The 22,793-nt window shown below is 39.7% G+C and overlaps 1 protein-coding gene across 1 annotated transcript in view; it reads left to right on the top strand.

The window, feature by feature from the left end:
* Positions 1–22,793, top strand: part of jarid2b (jumonji, AT rich interactive domain 2b) — a 126,452-nt gene that overhangs the window by 67,558 nt on the left and 36,101 nt on the right. The window contains exons 3-4 of the mRNA XM_037692788.1: positions 6,574–6,700; positions 21,672–21,895. Coding sequence (XP_037548716.1) covers positions 6,574–6,700; positions 21,672–21,895 — 351 coding nt within the window. The remainder of the gene's footprint in view (positions 1–6,573; positions 6,701–21,671; positions 21,896–22,793) is intronic.

The raw sequence follows: 22,793 nt of genomic DNA, 5'->3' as shown, positions 1-22,793 counted from the left end.
CCTCCATGTATTTGTCCTTCCTTTTTTTACCCCCTTCCCCTGATACGGGGTTTTATTACACATCAATAGGACTCTGGTTACTGCCTTCTCTGCCAGCTTCTGACTCCGTTCTCCCTCCTGCTGCTCAGTCTCCTTGATGATGTTACGTGTTCCCTTCTCAGAACATTTTTTTCTCGCTTCTGCTTCTTTATCCTGTTTGCCTTTTTCCTCACCATTTCTTTGTTTGCTGTTTTGTCCCTCCCATCCTCTGCTTCATTTGTTTTAACTATTGTTACTATCACCCAAACTGTCCCTCCTATGTTTTCCTCCATCGCCACCCTCCCTCCCTTTTCTTCTGTCCTGTTTCCAACGCTCCCTCGTTTGCTCTCCATCTGGCTGTAGCTTGTCGTAGCCATGTTTCTACCTCACCATCGCCTTCTGCTGTATTTTCTCTGCACATCTCATCTCCAATCCTTTCCTTCCTCTCTATTTTCCTGAGTGCTATTGATGGAGGAGTTGGCTGTTGGCCAAAGAAAATGTAGGGCTGAATTGAAGGCTCCCTGTTCGCCCATTTCTCTGACCGTCTCTTCTTCCTCTTCCTGTTATGTACATCTCAAGATTTGCTATTCCGATTATTTTTATGCACATCATGCCATTTGCTTCATCACTCAGTCTGCTGTCACTTTGCTGTCTGCTTACATTTACCGTGTCACCAGCTTGCAAGGTCAGATTGGCAGCCGTGGCAGCTAAAACTGAGTGTGGAACCACTATCCTTTTTCCAGCGAACACATCACAGGACTGAGAAGCACAGATGAAAGTGTACCTGCATGGAAGAAAGGTTAAAGAAGGTTGAATAATAAAAAAAGTCAAAGGAAAAAAATAAAAATAACAAAAGAAATGCAATTTTTGAAAGAGGGATAGTTCAGCTATTTATCATAGGGAAAGAGATTGCATCTGTTCTGTCCTTGCTTGCTCTTTATCCATAACTGAGTCAGCTCATTACAGGATCCCATCTTTGCCTTTGATGCTTTAGATTAAGCTTTGAACTTACACAAAGCAGATGTCATGTTTCTGAACTGCACATGCTTTTGCTCTGGCTTGTGGTGAAGTGTCATGCTGCGTTGTTAGGTTGAATTTTGAAAGGAAGAGCAACACATTTTTATCCATTTTTAGATCATCTTGCCAGGCGCTCAACTTTGAAATATGTGTGGGAATGGATACCATGAGGAGTTTTACTAGAATAACTTTTACTCTGGTTATTTTAGGACATAGTGCCTTTATTTTTTTCTTGAACAAAGAGTGTGATGTAGGATTTTAGTTTTGTTTTTAACTTCAAATTCTTGGAAATTTAATCAATGTTTGAATGTCATTTGTACATGATACACAATCTTAGAATCAGATCAATATACAGGTTATTTATTTACTGCATACATGCTAGCCAAGGCCCCTTTAAGACACCAGATAGTCAACATCATTTATATCATAAACCAGTAAAAGCAAATGTATTTAGCAAACTGGATATAGCTTATTTTTGTTTTTACCGTCCTCATGATTTTATGTAAACAGTTATTAATGGTGAGAGTAATATTTGCCATTTTCACCAGAATGGTTAGCATATCTTGTGACATACAGTATGACATTAATAAAGTTATAACAAAAAAAACAACTTTTATATAGTTACACTTCATTGTTTCACTTGTTGTTCAGAACAAACCAGCAGTAAATTAGAGCTTCACACAGAAAATATTTTTTTCCACATTCATTGTTGTTTTGATCTGATGTACAGTTTTATCACATCTACAGAAATAAGTGTAGTTTTTCCCCAACTTAAGAAAAACAAAGAAACTGTACTTTCAACAAAGTCCATGCTCAATAATCCAGGTATACAATCCCAACATTTTTCAATCAGGTCATCTGGACAGTTTCTTTTTTTTGTGCTGAAACGTTTCGCCTTCGGTCCGGAAGTCTTCATCAGTCAAGAATGGAGGAAGGGGCGTACCAAAGAGACCATCTTATCACAAGCAGAACTGGTTTGTTCCACTTTGGAGTAAGCTGTTGGGGGAAGAATCAGTTTTGTTGTGCGTTTCCTTGACTGATGAAGCCTTCTGGATCAAAGGCGAAATGTTTCAGAAAAAAAAAAGAAACTGTCCAGATGACCTGACTGAAAAATATTGGAAGCTGATAACTTGTTTACTAATTAAAAAAAAAATTAATTAAAAGCTCTAACCACTCAGCCAGCTGCCCCAGCCAAATGATGTGTAAAGGGTTCCAAAAAGTAAGACTACAAAAAAGAAAAGACTACAGTTTCACACAGTTCTAAATGATCCCACGGGTGCTTATTTAGGTAGATTTAGAAAAATATTTTGATACCGCTATTATCAGGTATTTTCAATTATTGAAGAACTTTTTCAGTCTTTGCTACAATCAAGGTCTGAATTTTGTTCCTTCGTTACTAGGTGTTGCATTTCCTTCTTTAAACACATTTAAAAGTGCATTTAAGAATGCACTAAAAAGCCAAAAAAGTAAAGTTTTGCTCTTAAATTACTTTGCTCTTGTAATGTTAAGACAACTCAGTTTTTCTTCTACTTGTTTCTGTTGCTGAGAGGAGCTTGCACCTTTCACTTGGGAGGTGCCATGTTCTGCTGTCTGTTAACTCACCACTTCTCTCTTGAGTCACCAAGGTGAACCTAGCGCAGCGATGGGCTTCGTTAAGCAGGGTTAAATCTGATTAGACCCTGCCCCCCACAGGACCAGTTTCTGGGACGGCATGCTGCTGCGATGTCTCTGCCACTCCAGGAGTTCAAGGGAAGGTTTCAAGGCATTTTCTTACACATGCCCATCCCCGAGTCCTCAAGTTTTCGAAGATTCCCAGTTCTGCCCCTCAAACGGGCACTCAAGTGCAACCAGCATATGTCAGACAAGTCTTTGGAGAAATAAGAGAAGATGGATTGAGGGCTAGGATGGAAAAAGACGAGAGGCTGTTGGAATGGGTCTATTCTTGTTTGTTTGTGTTCTCCGGGGACATTGTATGTCAGTCATTTTTTGAGCACAATTAAAGTTAATGAGCTGTTTTGTTCTCGCTCTAGTGTGGGTTTCATTGGCAAAACGCTGTCCAGAATTTGAGACGGGAATATTTATAGCATTTTCATATCAGTTTTAATGAGTCTGCCCAAATTGGATCAACTTTATATTTTTGGTCACACATTAAGGAGCCCATCTTTTTGTTTGTACATTACTACACTGCCAAAGATTTACATGCATGAAGTAGCTGCAGAATCCAGCGTTATAGGTCACAGTGTTCTTGAACTGTGCGAAAAGCCTTGTTTTTGAATATGGTTCTTAACTGAGCAACATTACACTTTTGTTTTGCACACACGCAAACACAGCACCTGGTATGGGCTTTGCCATGTTTGGCCACTAAGCAGACTAGTTAGAAAAGACCAAAGTATTTGATATTGACAGAGCTATAATGGGGAATTGCTGAGAATTTAACATAATGGTTGCAGAAAATTTAGCCAAAGATAAATGCAACTTGTAAACATTTATTTTGTGCATCATCCAATTCTTATATCTGTTAATTATCCTTTTATGAATACTTAAATAGTTTTAATGTCCTAATTTTACACCATCTTCAGACATTATATATTTGTAAAATAATTATTTTCATTAATTTATTTCTTTACAAACCTCAGTGACTAAGTCTGTTTGGTCTACTCAGACTTGTTTAGCATTAGTTATAGCACAAGTTATTTTACCATGTACATTAATTTATTTTTAATGCTATTATTAAATAAACTGATCTGTGTTATCTGTGCTTATTGTTTTGTAACAGTTCTTATGATTTTTAAGGAAAATGTTAAATGTCATGATGTGATCATTGGAGATGCTGTGTGTACTTTTGTCGTTTTATCTGGTGTTTGTCCAAACCTCCTGTTTAGATTAGCAACTAATTCATTATAATTTATTAGAAAATAGGATCTCGAGTACCGTTCGGTGCTTATTTGAAAAGGATTATGACCGCGTTTAATTACAATTCTCTGAGGAAAGTACAGAAACTGATTCGTTTTTTTGTTGCTATAGGTCTCATGGGTCTTCGTACTGACAGTCTTAAATTGCACATTTAGCTGCCTTTTGACGAAGTGGCGCTTTTTTTCCTTACGAGGGAGAACTTTAAAAGTCTTTAAGGGAAATCGTTGATTCATAGAAGGCCTGCAAACGTGAGCTTTTCGTGACAACCAAGACTTTATAAGGTGGTGATTCATCTCCGGGTTTGTTCAGTGTTTTTTTTTTTCCAGCCTTTAGGCTTTTCAGTACCAACCTAAAGCATTGCAAGCAATGCAATAACCTTAGTCATCACACTGGCCCTGACCGCAATGATGTGTCTGATGAATGTACCTCTGCATTCAGGTACTGACCTGCCCTGTGTGTGGGAGCAAACCATGGTGTTTCTGCAATAACAGGAATGTGTGTGTTCGTTTAGATCAAAGTACTGCAATAAACGTGAGAGATCATTTTACCCTCGTTAAAATCATTTTTCCTCTTCCCGTCTTCTGTGCTATCATTAGATCTTGTACTTACTCCCAGTTTCATCTTTCCGGGATGAAAAGGTGCCTGGACTTGTTCAACAGTAGCAACTTTACTAACAGGATATCATTTAAATTGGAGCTATTCTAACCGGCGCTCCGCTGTTGTAATCCGTTGAATCATCTTTCGAGTGTGAGCTGAAACACTTATCGTTATTAATAATATTGTTTGTGTTCCAGAGTGAGTGACACATTCTTCGTCAGTGAAAAGGAATTTGTTAGGTGTGTTAAAAGGCCATGACACCTCAAATTAGTGATCAAGAAGGTGATTTATGGATGAGACAGTGAAATCGTACGAGTCCTATACGCCTGTCGAAGGCTGAGGGTCGTCCAAGGTCCATACGTCTGTAAGCTGTCGCTTATCCCACCCATAACTTCTGATCTGCTCAAGAGCATTAACAAAACTTCATACACAAACGCCTCATTGCCAGATGGAGTGTCAAGTACATTTCCATTACCCCAGCTAAAGGTTAAGGTCACAAATCAAGGTCAAAGTTAAAACAAGATATTTGCTTGTCCGGGGGAGCCGAGATGGGTAGAGGCTGGGCAGCTGACTCGGCACCCGAAAAAGTCCCAGGTTCGATCCTCAGTCATTGCACATCTCGTGGTGTCTCTGAGCAGGACACCTTATCCCCAACTGCTCCCCGGGCGCTTTCAATAGCTGCCCACTGCTCCACCTACGTATATCCCAGTGTGATGGGTTAAATGCAGAGAACCAATTTCATCATTGTATGGGAACAATCAATGATGACAACACATAACGCATTATAGCTTCTGATCCACGCAATAAAATTGTAATGAGTTTTGATACACACTTGTTCCTCTACACAGCATGTTGCGTAATCTTTTCATCACCCCAGCTCCAAGGTCAAGGTAACAAATCAAGGTCAAATGTTATACAAGGTCTTCACTTGTCCAGGCCATTGCTTTAGATTGCTGTATTGCTGTGTAATAGTTTGTCCACAGGCGTATAAGTTGCCGTATGCGGTACTCTTGTTGAAAATACCACTGCCCCTATGTGTAGTCAGTCTGCTGTTTATTATTCCTTGCAGTAACCAGAAATGTTTGAAATCTCCCGAGTTGATTTGTTCAAGTTTGCTCACTTTGAATCAGACAAACCTCTGACTCTTTTCAAGAATTACTAGAACTGCTCCTGAGAAAATCAAGCCTGTGATACCTGTTGAATCCAGTTGTCTCACTTAATTACTATTGACTTCCACCTTGCTCCTTGACCTCATTTGAATTTTGTTGTTCTTATTTTTTTTTTTTTTTCAAATCCTGACAGGGACTGAGGTTTTTTGTGTGTGTGTGTTTGGGTGTGAGTTGCTTGTTAAATTTTTAATCGAGGCCCTCTCAGTTGGGCTTACAGAGAATGTCAAGTCCAGGAAAAGCTCTCCATTTCTCACACTGCCTCTGGCTTTAAAACAGAAAAAGACCTTTTTATTAGGAGCCACACATCACCTATGTCGGTGAGCAACAACAGCTGTGATCAGCAGGAGAAAATGTGGACTAAAAAATAAGCAGCTTCTCTTTTTTTTCCAAAATTGATCCCTGTGATGCAAGAAATGTGGCCACACAAGATACGAGACTTTTTGTGAATGTGTTTAAGATTTGCTGTAATTTTAACATTGACTGCAGATGTGCTTGGCTCTAAAGGTCGTTTTGAAACATTTAAACTGTATGCTTTCTCCCTTTATGAGAAACATAGATATTTTCCATGTTTACTTCACTGTCAAACAAACTAGAGCTACCATAATCCTATCAAAAGAGATATTTGCTGTCTTTATCCCTCATCACTGCATCAAACCAAGGACAAACCACAAAGAGCGTTATTAACGCTGTCAGATGAAAACGCTTTATTCCCCAAAGACATAAAACCTGTATAAAACTGTATTATATTCCAGACATGATTGAATGGATTAGATATTATCATGGTGAACGGCTTCAAATAAGTGGGCGGTGGCTGTTTGTGGTCAAGCTTTTAACTATTTTCCCCTTTTTGTGTTTTTAGTTTCCCTAGCCAATGGGCAGCTAAACGGCTCGGGGTCAAAGGGCAGCCACAAAGAAGATGGGTCCTTGCGCTCTCAGGGCCTGCATGGGAGCAGCAAATACGGCGAGGACAGTCCTGCAAAAAAGAGGTGTGTATATTTGTGCAGGTCACAAGTTCTGTTTGATTATTAAAAAAAAAAAAAAAGCCTCACGGAGAGTTGTAGTTTCTCTTTTTGTCTCATGTTTATTTATTGTCTTGTTGCTGAAACTTTGAGTCTGTAGAGAAACTTTGCACACGAGATAAACTGTTAATGTGGCCAAGTTGTGACGACTTTCCTAGATTCTGAGGTTTTATGAGTTTACCCATGAGACCAGCCTCTTTCAAGTTTTGCTCAATGTTTTAGGCCCCCGTGGTTTATCTTCCTCTTTTTTTTCCTCAACTGCTGCTTTATTTGTGTAATTTATTAACTCCCTCTAATCATAACTCTTGTATATGTTATGTTCTGACATCAACAGCAAAAATCATTTCAAAGCGTTTCAGTGCAACGTTGTTTATTGCACTCATTTATAAACCAGCCGTGTGCACTCCCTTTGTCATGTTCTCGTTCTCTGTCCTGAAAAAGCTCTTCCTCGTTCTCCACCAGCATTTCACATTCGAACCGTGTATTTGGCAACAAGTTTCTTTTCGTTTAATGCCAGATTATGCAAGTCACAAAGTGTGAAATGCGCAAAAATATTTGTAGCACTGTACGCCCGTTTGCTCTGTGCAAATACATTTTGAATTGTTAGCAATTAACCGCTTGAAAGAATGCTGCCAAGCATTTTCGAATAAATTTAGAAATAAAGTAGTTGCAGTTGAGAGAACAAGAGACTTTTAATTTGCAGCCTGCGTCTTTATATTATTGTCTAAATTAGGTCTGTGAAAAATAAGTAATCTTCAAAGATATTCATAGAAACAATTGCTCTCTTTAACAAACATTACTGAGAAAATGATATTTGTGGAAAATTACATGCTTTTGACTCATTTCGCTTGGAGATGGAAATCAGAAAATAATGATGTACAATAAAATATGCTTAACTGGCAGATTAAAATGACTGGTGCGTCTTAAAGTTTTTTATTTTGCTTAAAACTAGCAGCTTATTTTTCTTATATTTTCACCCTCGAGCAGACGGCTGCTGTTTGTGGCAGGTGTGTGTGAGAGCACCCATGCACGCCTGCTCGGTTGTGTGTGTGTGTGGTTTTGTTCAGCCGCTGGCCCCCCCTCACACACATTAATAGGGCATCCAAACATCAGTGTAAAGCTGGAAGGGGGAGTCTGAGGTTTGGAGTTGGGGGGGGCTGGACAGCAGCAGATGTCTTTCTGTAATGAGCATACTGGCTCCATTCACTGCGTGTCAAGCACCTGCCTGAGTTCTCCTCGCTGTCATTTGATACTGTAGCTTCAAAATCTCAGCGTGGTCATTACAAGCTTTCACCTACCTGGCTTTGACACAGGTGTCAACAGAGAGCAAACTTATTTTAAATGTTTCAGGAAGCTGTTAATTAAAGTTAAAGAGAATTTTCCTTTCTCTGGCTTTAGAATGTGTAAAAATGATGGGGGCTTTGCTAATAATAATAAGAAAAATATTGCAAAATGTTTTGTTCTCCTTTGAATAAAACATGTATTATAAAAACAATGTGATATCTGATTAAATGCATCAATAAAGGAGCTTTTCACATTTGCTGTTAAATACTATTTTTAGCTATTAGATTGTTATTGGATAGCACTAAATAAACACCGGTTGGAACTGCGCATTTAAAACATTTTCACTCAAACCTCCACCAGAGGTGGTCTGGACTCCTCGTATCTGCACATGTGGTAGTTTGAGCCCATCCTGATCCTCGATGCACACACCTACTGAACTGACATGACATCACACAAGCAGCAGAGTGAAGTAAATTTAAAAAAAATTCAGCTCAATCGACAATTTAGTCGAGATAAACAGAAATTCTGAAAAAAAAAAAAAACCTAAATATTCAGTCTATTTTTAACTCATTAATGAACAATTTATTAGAATCCCTCCAAATAAAAATGTTTTTGTTTGGATTTTATTATTCAAATTAAATTACAGGATGTTGCGTAGCGAGTTTTTTTAGTTTAAAGTTTGTTTTAATTGCTTTAAAGCTGGCTGGATTCTTTATGGTAACTGCAAGCTATAATGTAGGTCAGTCGCAGAACAACAGTGTTACGTCGCATTAATTCACCTAATTAAACAAAGAGCTGACGTTACGTCCACAGCAGAGCTGCAACACAGCTGACAGAGCACCAATCAGCTGTGTAGAATTTTTACAGGTTTAAATATTCAGTCTTTGCGTTGACACAACTCTGTGTAGTCACTAATAATTGTTTTTCTCCATTATGTGTCTTGTAGTCCGTCTGTTGGGTATATTTTAGCCTATTAAGAGAGAACTCGGTAAAGAAACAAAAACAACAAAGAAACAACAAAACCAGTCTGAACCGTGTTAATGTGAATTTATAATTTTAGCTCCAATGTACAGAATTTTTAGCAGACCTGCTGATATCACATTGTTGCTCACCGACAGCCCTCTGTGTGACGTGGCTGTGCGTGTATTTTTAAATAAGGCTGGTAACTTAACTCTGATCACAAAACACTTTGAGATACATTTTGGGACGTGTGGTCAGAGCTAGGCCTGTCACGATAAACAATAAATCAATTAATCACATGATAAATTAAAATTATCAACCTCATTTTCATTTATTGGCTTTATCGTTTCTTCGTGTCTCTCTTTCTACTGAAGACACTGGATGACAAAAGGTTCAACTCCGATGTTCTTCACTGACCCCTCCCTTTCTCTTTTCTCTTGAAAATCTGTTTTCACCATCCAAAATCATGTTTTTGGATCATTAAAAGCCACTAAGCTGAGAAGCTAAGCTAACAGGCCGACCTAAGGAAAAAAAACCTGTCTTGTAGAAGCTTCAAAATTCACGGTTGAAACTCGTGCCTTCGTCTAAAAAGTTTTTTTCTCTGCAAAAAAAAAAAAAAAAAAGCTGAGAACTTGTTTACTGATTTAAAAAAAAAACACTTTTTATTAAAAGCTTTGCGTGACAAATGCTATGCTAAAGAGCTCAAACCACACCGAGCCTCCGCCATTTTGAGAACCGAAAAAGGAACGAGAGACAGCCCATGTCACGTCAAGGGGCCTCCCTCCCATTTTTCTTAAAGAGACACGCTGCTCGCTCTCTCACTATCCATCCTTCGGTTCAAACAGTCTTATACTGCTATTCAGTGGTCAAAAAAAGGTACTACACACAAAAATTTACCAACATTTCTTCTAAAATTTGACAATAATTACTAATTATTGTCAAATTTCAAACAATATCATCGTTTAACACAATAATTTCTGAGACAATTAATCGCCCAGAAGAATTTATTGTGACAGGCCTAGTCGGAGCTGACCACAAGTAGTCGAATCACCTGAAATGTGTTCAAAACGTTTTTGTAAGAACAAAAGTGAACAGACTCAAAGAGGCTGAATTCCATTTTGCTGTTTTTCCACCCCTAGTCCTACACCCTTCTCCTTTGTGTGAAGTCACAAAGTAGCTTTAACAAATTTTCATTACAAATAGGTCAAAATGCCAATATGTAATGTAATTGTGATTATAAAAAATGTTCACCAGAGAAGAGACTTTCCAATTTTTTTTGCAAGTGCACATTTCATGTGCTACTGAAAAGTGTTAGTTTAAAGGGCCAAAGAGCTCTAACTCTTACAGTAGGACTGGGAAATGCCAACTGCCCTATGTGAATTCATTCAACCTTTTATTTATACAGGATGAATGAATTCACATAGGGCAGTTGGCATTTCCCAGTCCCACTGTATAGAGCTATGTCAAAGAGTTAGAGCTCTTTGGCCCTTCAAATTAAGGCTTTTCTTCCAATGAATGCACAAAACATGGAGGTAAGGTGCTTATTGGTGTGAAGGTTTGAAAAGGGTTTCAGTCAGATTATTGTACTGAAATAAATGTGTTGCTTAAATGACAGCATTGTTTATATATGTAGACCTTTAAAAACAAACAAAAAAAGTCTTTTCAGCTGTTTTATTTATTTTCTTGTGATGCTCAGTGATGATTCCAGTTCACTTACAGGGCAGCCTGTTTGGCGGCTTTTATTACTTCACATAAATACATAAAAACAGCGAGACTGAATGAAGAAAGGCTTTCTGTCTGATGCAAATGAATGAAGTCGAGCCAGTCGATTGCGGTGTCCCATGCATATAAAAAGGCTTTTGTGTATGCATGTGTGTAGATAGATGAATGATGACTCTAGTGCCCTGGCATTGTGCGTTCTCCACTGTTCCTAAACAGAACCAATTGTGACGATGCCAGGAAGTTTTGCTTTTAGTGGTGGACAAAGCAGAAGAGGAGGGGAGCTGTTGCATAGCTTAGTCCAGCTCTGAGTTAAAAGGAGGAAGTTTGTGTGGAGAAGATGAAGGGATCAAGTGTAGACTGGGAGAGAAATGCTGGGTGGGGCAGGAGAGACGGAAGGACAGGTGCAGGCGATTTTTGGCAGGAAGCGGCCCTCTTCAGAACTCTTTGAGATCGACTCTGTGTTTGCCTTCCCATGCTCCTGAGACGGTAGAACGACTGGCAGCGCATACCGTCAAACACGCCAGCTCGTTGTAGGCTTCTCTTACCAGCATGACCACTCTCTCCAAATGAGGCTCCCCTGCCAAGCTTTGACCCTGTGCAGGCTCATGCACCACAGCACTTTCTTGCCGTGGTTTACTAACCCAGTTGCAACCAAGCACTTTTTGCTGTTCATTATTAGAATTATGTTGCTAAATATTTGTATTTGTCACCGAACATGATCACTCTAAAACTGGATATTGATGTTTGATGTATTTAACTCCTGCAGTATGTGATGAGTCAGCTGTATTTTCCTCCAAAAACCACAGTTTTCACACTTGGCATATTAAAAAGCAACAGAGTCACTAATATTTCTTATGTTCCTGTTACCTTTTCATGATTTTCTTCTCGTTTTTCAAAACTGAAGTTGATTTTATTTTATTTTTTATCAAAATTATGAAAACATTTCAGGGTTTTTATTTTTTGTAAATGTTATTGAGTATGTTGACCATTTGAAGCTGATTGATTTTTATGAACTTTTAAACATTCATGTAATTAGAAAAATTTGTTTTTGGTGTGCTGACCATCAACAATGACTCTAGACATCCAGCTGTGGTGTTAGGGTTTTTACACTTCTGCTTAGTTTATTTTTTTATATATGCAGTAATCCCTCGTTTATTGCGGGGGATCCGTACCCTGAAGCCTGGCGATAAATGAAAAACTGAAGTAAGAATAGTACAAGTAGTAAGTAGTAGTTTATTTTAGTATTTACTAAGGTGTTTTAAACCCTCCCCACACTCTTGCAATATTCTAAACAATGTGTCACGAGCTTTGGGTTGTGACCGAAAGAATGAGATCTCGGATACAAGCGGCCGAAATGAGTTTTCTCCGCAGGGTGTCTGGGCTCTCCCTTAGAGACAGGGTGAGAAGCTCGATCATCCGGGAGGGACTCGGAGTAGAGCCGCTGCTTCTCCACATCGAGAGGAGCCAGTTGAGGTGGCTTAGGCATCTGTTTAGGATGCCTTCTGGACGCCTCCCTGGTGAGGTGTTCCGGACACGTCCCACCGGAAGGAGGCCCAGGGGAAGACCCAGGACACGCTGGAGGGACTACGTTTCTCGGCTGGCCTGGGAACGCCTCGGGATTCCCCCGGAAGAGCTGGCCCAAGTGGCTGGGGAGAGGGAAGTCTGGGCCTCCCTACTTAGGCTGCTACCCCCGCGACCCGACCCCAGATAAGCGGAAGAAAATGGATGGATGGATGGATGGATGTTTCTAAATGGTAAACGCTCTAAAATAGCACAGAATGTCATGATTTTAGCTCTCCGCCTCCTCTCAGACCCGCAAGACCTGCAACCGGTCTTGGCCACGCCCACTTCTCACTTTGCATAGAGATCAGCTGATCAGCTGCAGGAGGAAGCTTTTTCTGCAGCTGTGGGCTGCACAAAGATGCAGCAGGTGCTAAATAATTTAAAACAGTTTATTTTAAATAAAAATTTCATGCCGATCATGCGGCTCATCCATCAATCAGCCAAATGTGTGTCATGTCCACTCTTATTTTGAAAAACCGCGATAGAGCGAGTCCGTAATAAACGAACCGCGAAGTAGCGAGGGACTACTGTATAGTTTTGGACAGATGATCCATTCAGTCATTTCATGAGTATTTTCCAATGAGTTTTCACTTTTCATGTTGGCATTTTCTAACTAAAAACAAATTTTCACAAAGTTATGAGCACAACTATATTGATCTTCCCTAAACAGAACCCCCTCGTTGACTTGCTGTTCTGCCGTTTACTTGTTAAGCAACCAGTGCAAACTTCTGAGACACTGCAAAAGTGTGGATCGCGAGTGGAGTGCTCCACTTTTCCTTCATTGTTCTCTCACTCCTTTCTCTGGTTCTTTTCTTTCTGTGTCTCTGTCTTTTTCACCCTTCACTTTATTGAACCCCGCTTTTGGGCTCTCTTTGAATCTGTTCCCTCTGTTGTCTGTGCCAAGACACACACTCAGCTGCCGCCGCTTGTTTTGTTTCTGCGTTATGAATGCCAAGTGCGTACACGTGCAGAGAGAAACACACTCACGCACACTCTCTTGTCTAGCATAACCAATGACTCTTGTCAGTAAAGCATAATCACCGTTTCCGTTTATGAGGGATTATGTGCATGTACATGCAGTCTTGTAGGCACATATACACATGGTATGAGTGTGTTTTAGCACAAATAAGAGCCTTACTATGTCTATTGATTTGCTTTGGATGGTATTGTGAGGAAAAGTATATGTGGCACAAACACCTAGCTTTACTAGCAGCACCTAATGGATACATGAATATAAAGGGTTTATGGAAAATAAACACAAAAACAGCATTTACTTCACAGAGAGCTAATGTGTTTTATAAGGATTCAGGTGCTGTTCTACACTCGCCACATATCTAGGAATAGATGTAAAGGGGAAACTGAAAGGCTGGTGAACTCGGCTTTTAAATAATTACAAACACGCTTTGTGTTTTATGTCAGACGTCTCTGCTTTTAAAACCTTGTAGGAACTTATGACACAAGTAAATTAATTAATTCATTCAGCCTTTATTTAGACAATACCGTACTGTTTGGACTTTTTCTGTAGGGGTTTACGAAGGTCTTTGTTTCTTTGACTCTTTTACTCTGCCATGGTGCATGTTAGTATATACATTTAAGCATACAGAAAGGATTTATTTTATCTACAATTTTTTTTTATATAATTCAAAGCAGGGATGTCCAAACATTTTCATATGTGGGCCAAAACTATCCAGATGAAAGGACTAGTCATGGGCCACAAAAATAAGTCTCAACGTGAACAGTATTTTGGAGAAAGGACAAAAGTTGACTCATTTTGGTGGAGAAATAGTTGTAAATTGTTGTAGATCCAGAACATTTAAAGCCTCATAACACTGAGCTTATATTATTTATTAAAAAGGATTTGATTTATTTGATGTGTTGGGTCTGTGTTGTTTTCTTGTGTTTGAAAGTTCATTTTAGTTTGTTCTCAGCAACAAAAGTGTAATTTGAGAAAGTATCCTTTTAAAAAGGGGTCAATCAGCCTTTTAGACCATGGACGTCCCAAAAGACTGATGGAAGTTCTGAAAATCATCCAGCTGTCAGTCGCTACAACAGATTCCTAGAAGGTTTGATAAAATTGATCAACTCGTATGTAGATGGTACCACATTATAATAATTTAAAATGTCAAATTTCCCTCTGGATTATTTTATCAACTGCAACATTTAGCCAATTTTTATGAACCATTAGCCAAAAATCTCCTTTCTGGTAGAAATCAGTAAAGGTTTGAGGTGCTTTGTACCATGAAGTGAAAATAAAAAGGTTATAGCCAAAGGTTTGTATTTTGCTTCATATTGCTCACTTTGAGAAGATTGTTTTTCATCTGTTTTGATGTTAAACATGAACATTTTATAAAAAAGATTGCCAACTAATTTACAGAAAGTCTGCATCGACCTCTTAAGCCTGCTGGCCAAAATGATACCACTGCAGTTGTGGGCCGCACAAAATCACTCCAAGGGCCGCAAATGGCCCTCGGGCCACACTTTGGACACCCGTGATTTAAAGTTTATAATAATCTTTCTATGTAGTATCACACTCGTGCATTTACCTTGCTTGAACCCTGACCCAAAATACAAATGACCGTGTTTTTATTACACCCTGTCCTGGTCAACTTTTGTGCGCGCGCTCATTTTGTAAAACGGTTAGTATTTTTATTATTTTTTTCTTTTGGCAGGCTGGACTTGCGGTCTAATGAATGTTTATTTATGTCTAGTGGGCCACATGCTTAATGTCTATGTGGCCTGGGTCTATGGGTGGGCTTTGAACGTGTGTGATGGTCGCAGAGTTCAAGGGTCAGTTGCTGCAGTTCCATCTTTCTTTCTAATCCATGGAGACAGAAAAGCAATAAACACACTTAAAACTGTTTACTCTGAACAATCATCATTCATTTGGCTTTTTTTTTAGGAATTGGCTTTTGAACAAAATGTTTTCCAGGCTTGTGAAAACTGGTCAAAGCAGGCTTTCAAGGTAGTATTCCCAATTTCAACCACCTTTATAAACATGCATGTTTCCAAAGCTCTGCTGGAGACTAAATGGATCCTAGCAAAACCTCACACACATGCTTCCACAGCTGAAGTGAAGTAGCATTTTATCAGGAGCATGTGGGCCATCTGGAGCCAATTAATAAAGCCCTGAGGTACAGTTCCTGGATCAGCGCTCTTCTCTTCAAACCATAACCTTTATCATGGGAGGGAGTACAAAGCCTGACTGGAGCTCAGCCTAGTGCTGATCATCTATCAGACATTGGACAGAGACTTAAGACTGTTTCATTAACAGGCTTTGCATTTTTTTGTAAAACTTTAATAAGTCAGGTAGCTACTGACATGGCGTGCATTTTATTATATGTATAACCTATTATAACGTTCTTCAATATTCTTATTGTATAAATTACTCATGTTTTTCTTGTCATTCTGTATTGCTCAAAATTAATAGTGCAATATAACTGTGCTATTTCTGCATCCCTCTGGCGACCACTTGTATTTAAGTAACTTGACTGTATTGAGAGTTCCTTAAAAGTGCACAATTTCACACGAGGACAAGAGCTCATGTTCCAGTTGCCAGCCTTGTCCAAATATCTGGTTTCAGTGGTACAGCAAAGGTCTGAAACCAAACCACACAGGCTGTCACATAACAGCCAGTGCTCGGCTGCAGAGGACCGCAGATGTGACTACATGGGACTCCGTGTACAGTACGTGTGACCTCAGGTCCACAGAAACGTGTCTTTTAAAGGGTTTAGCCGTTCCACTTAGCTCATTGAACACTTTATTCAGTCCCGTAAGCTTTACTGTTATACTTTAAAGGATGGAAAAACAAAAGTTTGTCCTGGAAATGATGCACCAGATTATTAAAAAATATTAACTAATCTTTTAGTCATGTTATTAGGACGGTAAATTGAGTGTTTCTGCTGGCACAAGAAGTAGTACCGTCCTTTCGCCATACACGTCACACCGATGTATAGGTCGCATCAGTCCAAATATGTCTAAAGTGGAAAAAACATAAATGAGTCGCTTAGCTGTAGAAGTCACATCTATTATGCGTCACCGCTGACCACTCGGAAACGTGGGCCGGTGTTGTGCCAAATATCGATTGGCTGCCAAATGGTGGCCGCGGGAGCGTGCATCGGAGGACTTTATCAAGAATTTAACAAGATTAACTCTTAAAAACATTTATTTGTTTGCTCGAAATTATAGCAAAGGTGTGTCCCAGTTTAACTTTTCCTTAATCAATGCACTTTAATGGTCAATCAACTGCATTTCACCTGGGCCGTGAAATGCAGTTGATTTGACGTTTGCTCCAGGAGTTCCGGAGCGAGACGAAGGTGGCTTGGTATGGCAAGCCAAGTATCTCATTAATAGCCACTTTTACCTATTAATGAGACACTTGGCTTGCCATATTACTCGAAGGCCCTCTAGCGGCTGAAAATGGAAATGGTATTGTTCATTATTTTCCATGTCAAGAATGAATGAAATAGTCAGATCTCAGCCAAAAATTGGGTTACAAATATGGGCAAAAGTGTATATTAGTCGTTTCAGTGTACAAGTCGCAGAACTCGCAAATGCATGCAAAAGGTGCAACTTATCAATCAACCTTTATTTATACAGGTAAATCCCATTGAGCCTCGAGGACTCATTTACAAGAGAGACCTGACTTATACAGCGAAAAATACAGTAGCCTGACCAACAGTTCTCCTTGTGTGAATAGAGCATTCTCTGCTTCTATAGTGAGACTGCTGATATCCAGAATCCACAGCTTGTTCTATAAGCAATCAGTCCTGCTTAATTGGCATTTCTTTGACTCCGTTTCTATCATTTTAAAGCAGAGTCAAGTTATTATGCAGCTTAATAAATCAAGTTTTGTTAGCTCTATAAAAACAAATGTATGTGCTTAGTCATCAAGTTTCCTGCACCCTGCTGATGTGCTTTGGTGGACAGAAAAGCAGTTCATGGATGCTTTAGCTTTGCTTGTACTGCTTCTTTCCCACACTGAAGATAAAGGACATGCTGCATAAATTTAGTTTTGGGAAGCTCCCCACAAATACAGATGTCACTAATCAACATCCCTGGAACTTCGGGGCATTGTCTTTACTGTTCTAATGAAAATGGTTATCCCTAAAGGTGTTGATGACGTGCAGACAGAAGAATGGAGCAGGAAGTTGCACAGTTTGATAGACAGGATGTGATCTGGGGAAGCTGCACACACTTTATCACAACTTTCTCCTTATCTTTCATCGCAGTATCACAAAAAAAAACCCTCTTTGAGTTTTATTTTCTCATTTTCTTTGATGGGATTGTTTGATATTGGACTTCGAGTTGTTCTTTAAGATGAAACACTGATGGAAAGGAGGATGGGACAGGAAAAGATGGGTGATGGGTGGATTAGAAAGGGATAAATGGGGACATCCTGCTGTAATCTGTAATTTTTTTCTTCTTCCCCGGTATTGAATCTCAGTTTCCTCTATTTCCCCTGCCACTTCGCTCTGATTCTCTTCTCTTTCTCCTTTAATCAATGCTTTCAGTTTAATTTTACCTTAAGCTTCACCTCCCTACAGCGGCATCGTTCCATGAGGATTCTATAGCTCATGCTTTGGAACAGAGCGTTCCCGTACCTCTACATGCTCACACTCACACAAACACACGGCGCTCATTGGAGCGCACTGAGGGATAAATCAGTGGCTTGTGTTACACCCAGCATTTAGTGTAGTGGCAGTTCTTACTAAACAGCCATGTCACAGCAAATTGTTCCCATGCTGATTTCTCAATATTCACTCGGACTCTTCCTGGTTATTCTTGTATTGTCTCCTGAACTGCTGCTACAAACGAGGAAGGCATTCAGCATTGATTTATTGGCAGAACATTACATCATTTTAAAGGAAATGGGTGTTAATTAGGTGGTTTTGTTCCATTATTTTCAGGCACACTAATAATGATTTTAACATGCATCTTTTTTTTAAATCCAGTGAACTCTGTTTTTTAAACAAGACCTGTCACTGTTTAAATGATTATTTGTTGCTGGAGTTGCTGTTTGTGCAATAAGAGGCGCTACTGTTTTATTTATCTAATCTCCTGCTTTTATATTCTCCGCAGACCCCCGTATTATCACATCATCAGCGAAGCAGATCCCTTTTTATTACCTTTTTCTTTAGGCATGTCCTCGTCGTTAGCATATCATTAAACAGGAGACGAGCTGAGAACTGACACTGAATATAAAAATGTTCAGGAAGAGTAGTCGGTCCATGTTCTGGAGAATTTCCTACGTGCATTTTCAGCGTAAAACTTTGTGAAAAGCCCTTCAGCATATCTTTGTTGTTCGTTAATTGGTAACGGAGCAGCCAAGAGGAAAAACGTGAGGCTCATCTAAATAAGTTGTTGTGGACTGTCTGGAAGTGCATCACCCCTTTAACTCCTTTGTTTTTGTTTGGGTTCTTAAACAAAAATACTCTGGTTTTATTTATAAAGTCAAATCCACAATTTCTGATTTCAGTTTACAAATTTGAATACAAAATAGAACAGCATTAATACATTTAAGCACGACAGAATAAACAATTCCACTGCTTGTTTTGTATATTTTTTTCCTATTTGCCTACTTTCCACTCAAAGTAGACTGAACTTTACATCAAAATATTTTATGTAATGTGTGCAATTCTTTTGCTGTCCATTTCCTGCTCCTTCATATTCATTTTTATTTTACATTTTCTAATTATTCCCATATATCCAGTCACACAAACCTCCGTGCTTCCAAATTCCCCTCTATGCATCACTTCCCTCCTGCAGCTCTCCTTTCTCTCTGTTCATTGCACTCCTCTTCCGTAACCATGCTACTTTTTCATCGCTGCATTTCCAAGTAAAAACTCTGTTTCTAGTGACTGACTTCACCTTTATTGTGCACTGTTCGTCTCACTTTATTATCCTTTATACTTGTATCATTAATTTAAACAGTTTGGAGTATAAAATAACAGATCTGCTCTTTCTGGGCATGACCTTCTCTCCTCTTTTGGCTGAACTTCTGAACCTACCAGCTGCCTGCCATCCCACTTGTTCATTTTTTGTCTGGTCACAGTTGTGTGTAAATCAACGTCATCTGTCTCGTTGTGTTGTTTTGCCTTTTGAAAAGATTGTGTATGCTTTGTACCTACTTTAGTTGTTTGTGGTCAATAACATCAGTTACGGCTAGATACTGTATCACTTTAGTTAGAACAGACAAAGTTCTTATTTTATGTATGTATAAAACAATATTTTATTACGAACAATAGAATAATGGCTTGATTTAATGTAATTTGTTTTTGAACCAGATTTCTTCTTCTAAAATCAAACTTTTATTGTTATTACTTTTATTGTTTATTGTTTATTTTACCATCAGATATCAAGTGTTTGATGGTAAACACAGTACAAACAATTGCCTTGCCTCAAAATGTAAGGCTCAAGCTACATTTGACCAATCATTTCTCAATTTCTCACATATTGGGTCCATGTCAGGGCAGGAAATGGACACGTTTTAACTTGGCACCGTTCTCTGATTGGAGTGTAATCGGAGCTCTGAACCTCCCAGCGGCTGCGCCAAATGCGCTGCGAGTGTTCTCCAGACGTGATCCTATCTCCCCTTACCTCGCTCCGCTCCGCAGCGAATTGACAAATAACACCAGGATATCATATTCCTTCCATCACTACTCCTCAACTCTTAAAGCGTAGCAGCTCAAGCTCTCACACACATGCATAAAGCAGCACTAATCGATTGAGGCTGCTCGCTGGTTCATGTGGCCCCTGATGGTCTGGCACTTTCTGTAGTTTGTGTGTGGAAAAAGTGTCCACACCCAGGTGTGTTTTCTGCTTTGTCTGAAGAAGGCAGTGTGACAAGTCCACACTACTTCGGTATTCTGCTCTCACGCTTGCCTCCACTGACACATGCTGTGACATAAAGAGAAGGAAAAAGACCATCTCAAAGGCTTTAAGCTCCACATAGAAGAGCAAACACAATGTTGAGGCAGAAAGACGAGAATAAAAGGGTAGGAAGGGAAAAAACTATTGCGCTACAATAAGGAATGAAAATATCAAGACGCTGGCAATATATAGACCACAGTGCTGTGTGTGGTTGTTGACTTATGATAGACTGCCTCAAAGCTAAGTTTTGTGCAAAGCAACAATAAAAGGTGAACTGGCATGTCTTTCTTGGGGGAAAGCTTCTTTGGGGCAGCTGTGGCTGAGTGGTTAATTCAATTTATTTCAGTTTATTTATATAGCGCCAAGTCACAACAGAAGTCATTCCAATTTGTAAATGTAAATAATGAATCTTCTTCATACACCAAAGTTAGTCATGGAGTTCCTCAGGGTTCAGTGCTTGGACCAATACGCTTTACCTTATATATGCTTTCATTGGGTAAAGTTATTAAGCAGCATGGGATAAATTTTCATTGTTATGTTGATGATACACAGTTATATTTGTCCATGAAACCCAATGAATCCAATCAGTTGCTTGGTCTACAAACATGTCTTAAGACATAAAAACCTGGATGACCCTAAATTTTTTGCTTTTGAACACAGACAAGGCTGAGGTTTTCGTTTTTGTGACTGAGCATCTTAGGAATACGTTGTTCAGTTTTTTGCCCTCCTTGGATGGCATTAATCTGGCCTCCAGCTTTAATGTTAAAAATCTTGGTGTTATTTTTGATCAGGACATGTCTTTTATCCCCCACATTAAAAATGTTACTAGAACCTCCTTCTTCCACCTGCGTAATATAACTAAAATTAGAAACCTCTAAAAACGATGCAGAAAAACTGGTTCATAGAGCAGTCATCCTCCAATGGGAGATTTGGGGGTTCGATTCCACAAGTAGTTGTATGTTGAAGTGTCCCTGTGCAAAACACTGCACCCCTCATTGCCTCCGATGTGTGTCCCATCGTGTATGAATGTGATAAAGCACTGTCTCTACAGATTCAGATTAGCTTTGTAGAGATGTAATAGAGTGCTGTATGAAGGCGTAAATGAGGGCACAGGTTGTGTTGCAAACCGCATTGAGTATCTTGACTAGAAAGAAGGCCACTTTATAAGTACAGTCCATTTATCTTTTTTGTGAGTTTGCATATATAATTTTCTGTCTGTTAAAATCAGACACTTGGTTCATGTCAGCTGGTGAGCGGCTGCACATCAAGTGATCATGATGAACTTCATTCTGATGAGCAGATGTGTGTGCACAATCAGTACTCGCTTGAGGTTAATTAGGAGTTTTTCGCTTTAGTGTCACAGTAGTAAAAAAGTTGGTATGCAGGTGTGAACAAGTGCAGCATGGTTATTTTGCTCAGCTGCATAAAGACGTCACATCAACTACTGTAAAACTGAACCCAGTGAACTGTTAATGTCTCTGTGTGAGTGGGTTTTAATTTCCGTGCATACAGACTATTCAGCTCGTTTTCTCCTCCGCAGGCCTCGACTCCAGGCTCAAAGGAAGTTTGCCCAGTCGCAGCCCAACTCTCCCAGCACTACGCCCATCAAAGTGGCCGACACGAGCAGCCTGAATGCCGGCCTGGCCGCGGTGCCATCTTCATCCCTCTCATCGCTCTCCTCATCGTCCCTGTCGTCCTTCATTCAGGACCTGTCCAGGCGCAAGCCCAAGACAGAAGACTTTCTCACCTTCCTCTGCCTCAGAGGTAAGAGCGCAGGATCACATGCACACCCACACCCTGCAGAGGAGCAGGAAGAATGTTGTTTAACAAGAAAGCTGCAGATGCAGCTTGTTCTAATATTTCATCTGGATCCAAGATACAGGTCTTTACTGGAAACTAACTGCACATTACATCTGAGACTTGACAACACTTGGCTGGCTATTTGCACACAAAGATGGATGCATAAGCAGCTCATATGTGATAATAAGATTTGCAAAGTCTGATTATGATCACCTTCCACCCACCCAAATGCACACAGGCACACACACACAAATCCATACACATACTGCGAATAGCTGCATGCTCGCCCAGGGCTAAGATTATCCCGCATTTCATCAGCTTACACATATCCCCCTCCTACTTTTCAGCAACTGTCTGTCTCTTTAACACCATGCCTGTCACCCTCCACTACAGCAGCTGTTCGTACACGAGTACTCACACAGTCGCAACACCCCTCTCTACAAACACTACACAGGTTCATCGACACTATGTCACACATTCAATGTGAAATGAACTGTAAAAGCCACGGCAGAGCCATTAGCAGCTGAATTAGTTTTTTATGTGTGTGTGTGTGTCACTCTACTTTTTCATGCAGCGGAATTGTTTGTTGAGAGTGGATTTAACTGGAAAAATGTTTGACACCAAAACTATCATTCACCCATATCAAGTCAATGTCAGTTCTTCAGAGTAACCTGGACCCATCCAGACAGTGATGGTAACTAAAGTCCTGTTCTTTTTGCCCCATCTGAGTTAATGAAGGTCTTGTATTACTTGTAATTTATGCTCTGTTGGCCAGAGTTAGTCAGTGGACTGCCCGGCTGCTGCAAAAAGTTGTTCCCGTGCATCTTCATGTACTCACTTTATATCACAGCCTTTTATTTTA

This window comes from Nematolebias whitei, chromosome 19 (assembly GCF_014905685.2).
Source record: "Nematolebias whitei isolate Nwh7 chromosome 19, NemWhi1, whole genome shotgun sequence".
In the NCBI taxonomy this organism is placed as follows: Eukaryota; Metazoa; Chordata; class Actinopteri; order Cyprinodontiformes; family Rivulidae; genus Nematolebias; species Nematolebias whitei.
Note: the sequence above shows the minus strand (reverse complement) of the source record. Positions and strands in the feature narration are given on the sequence as shown.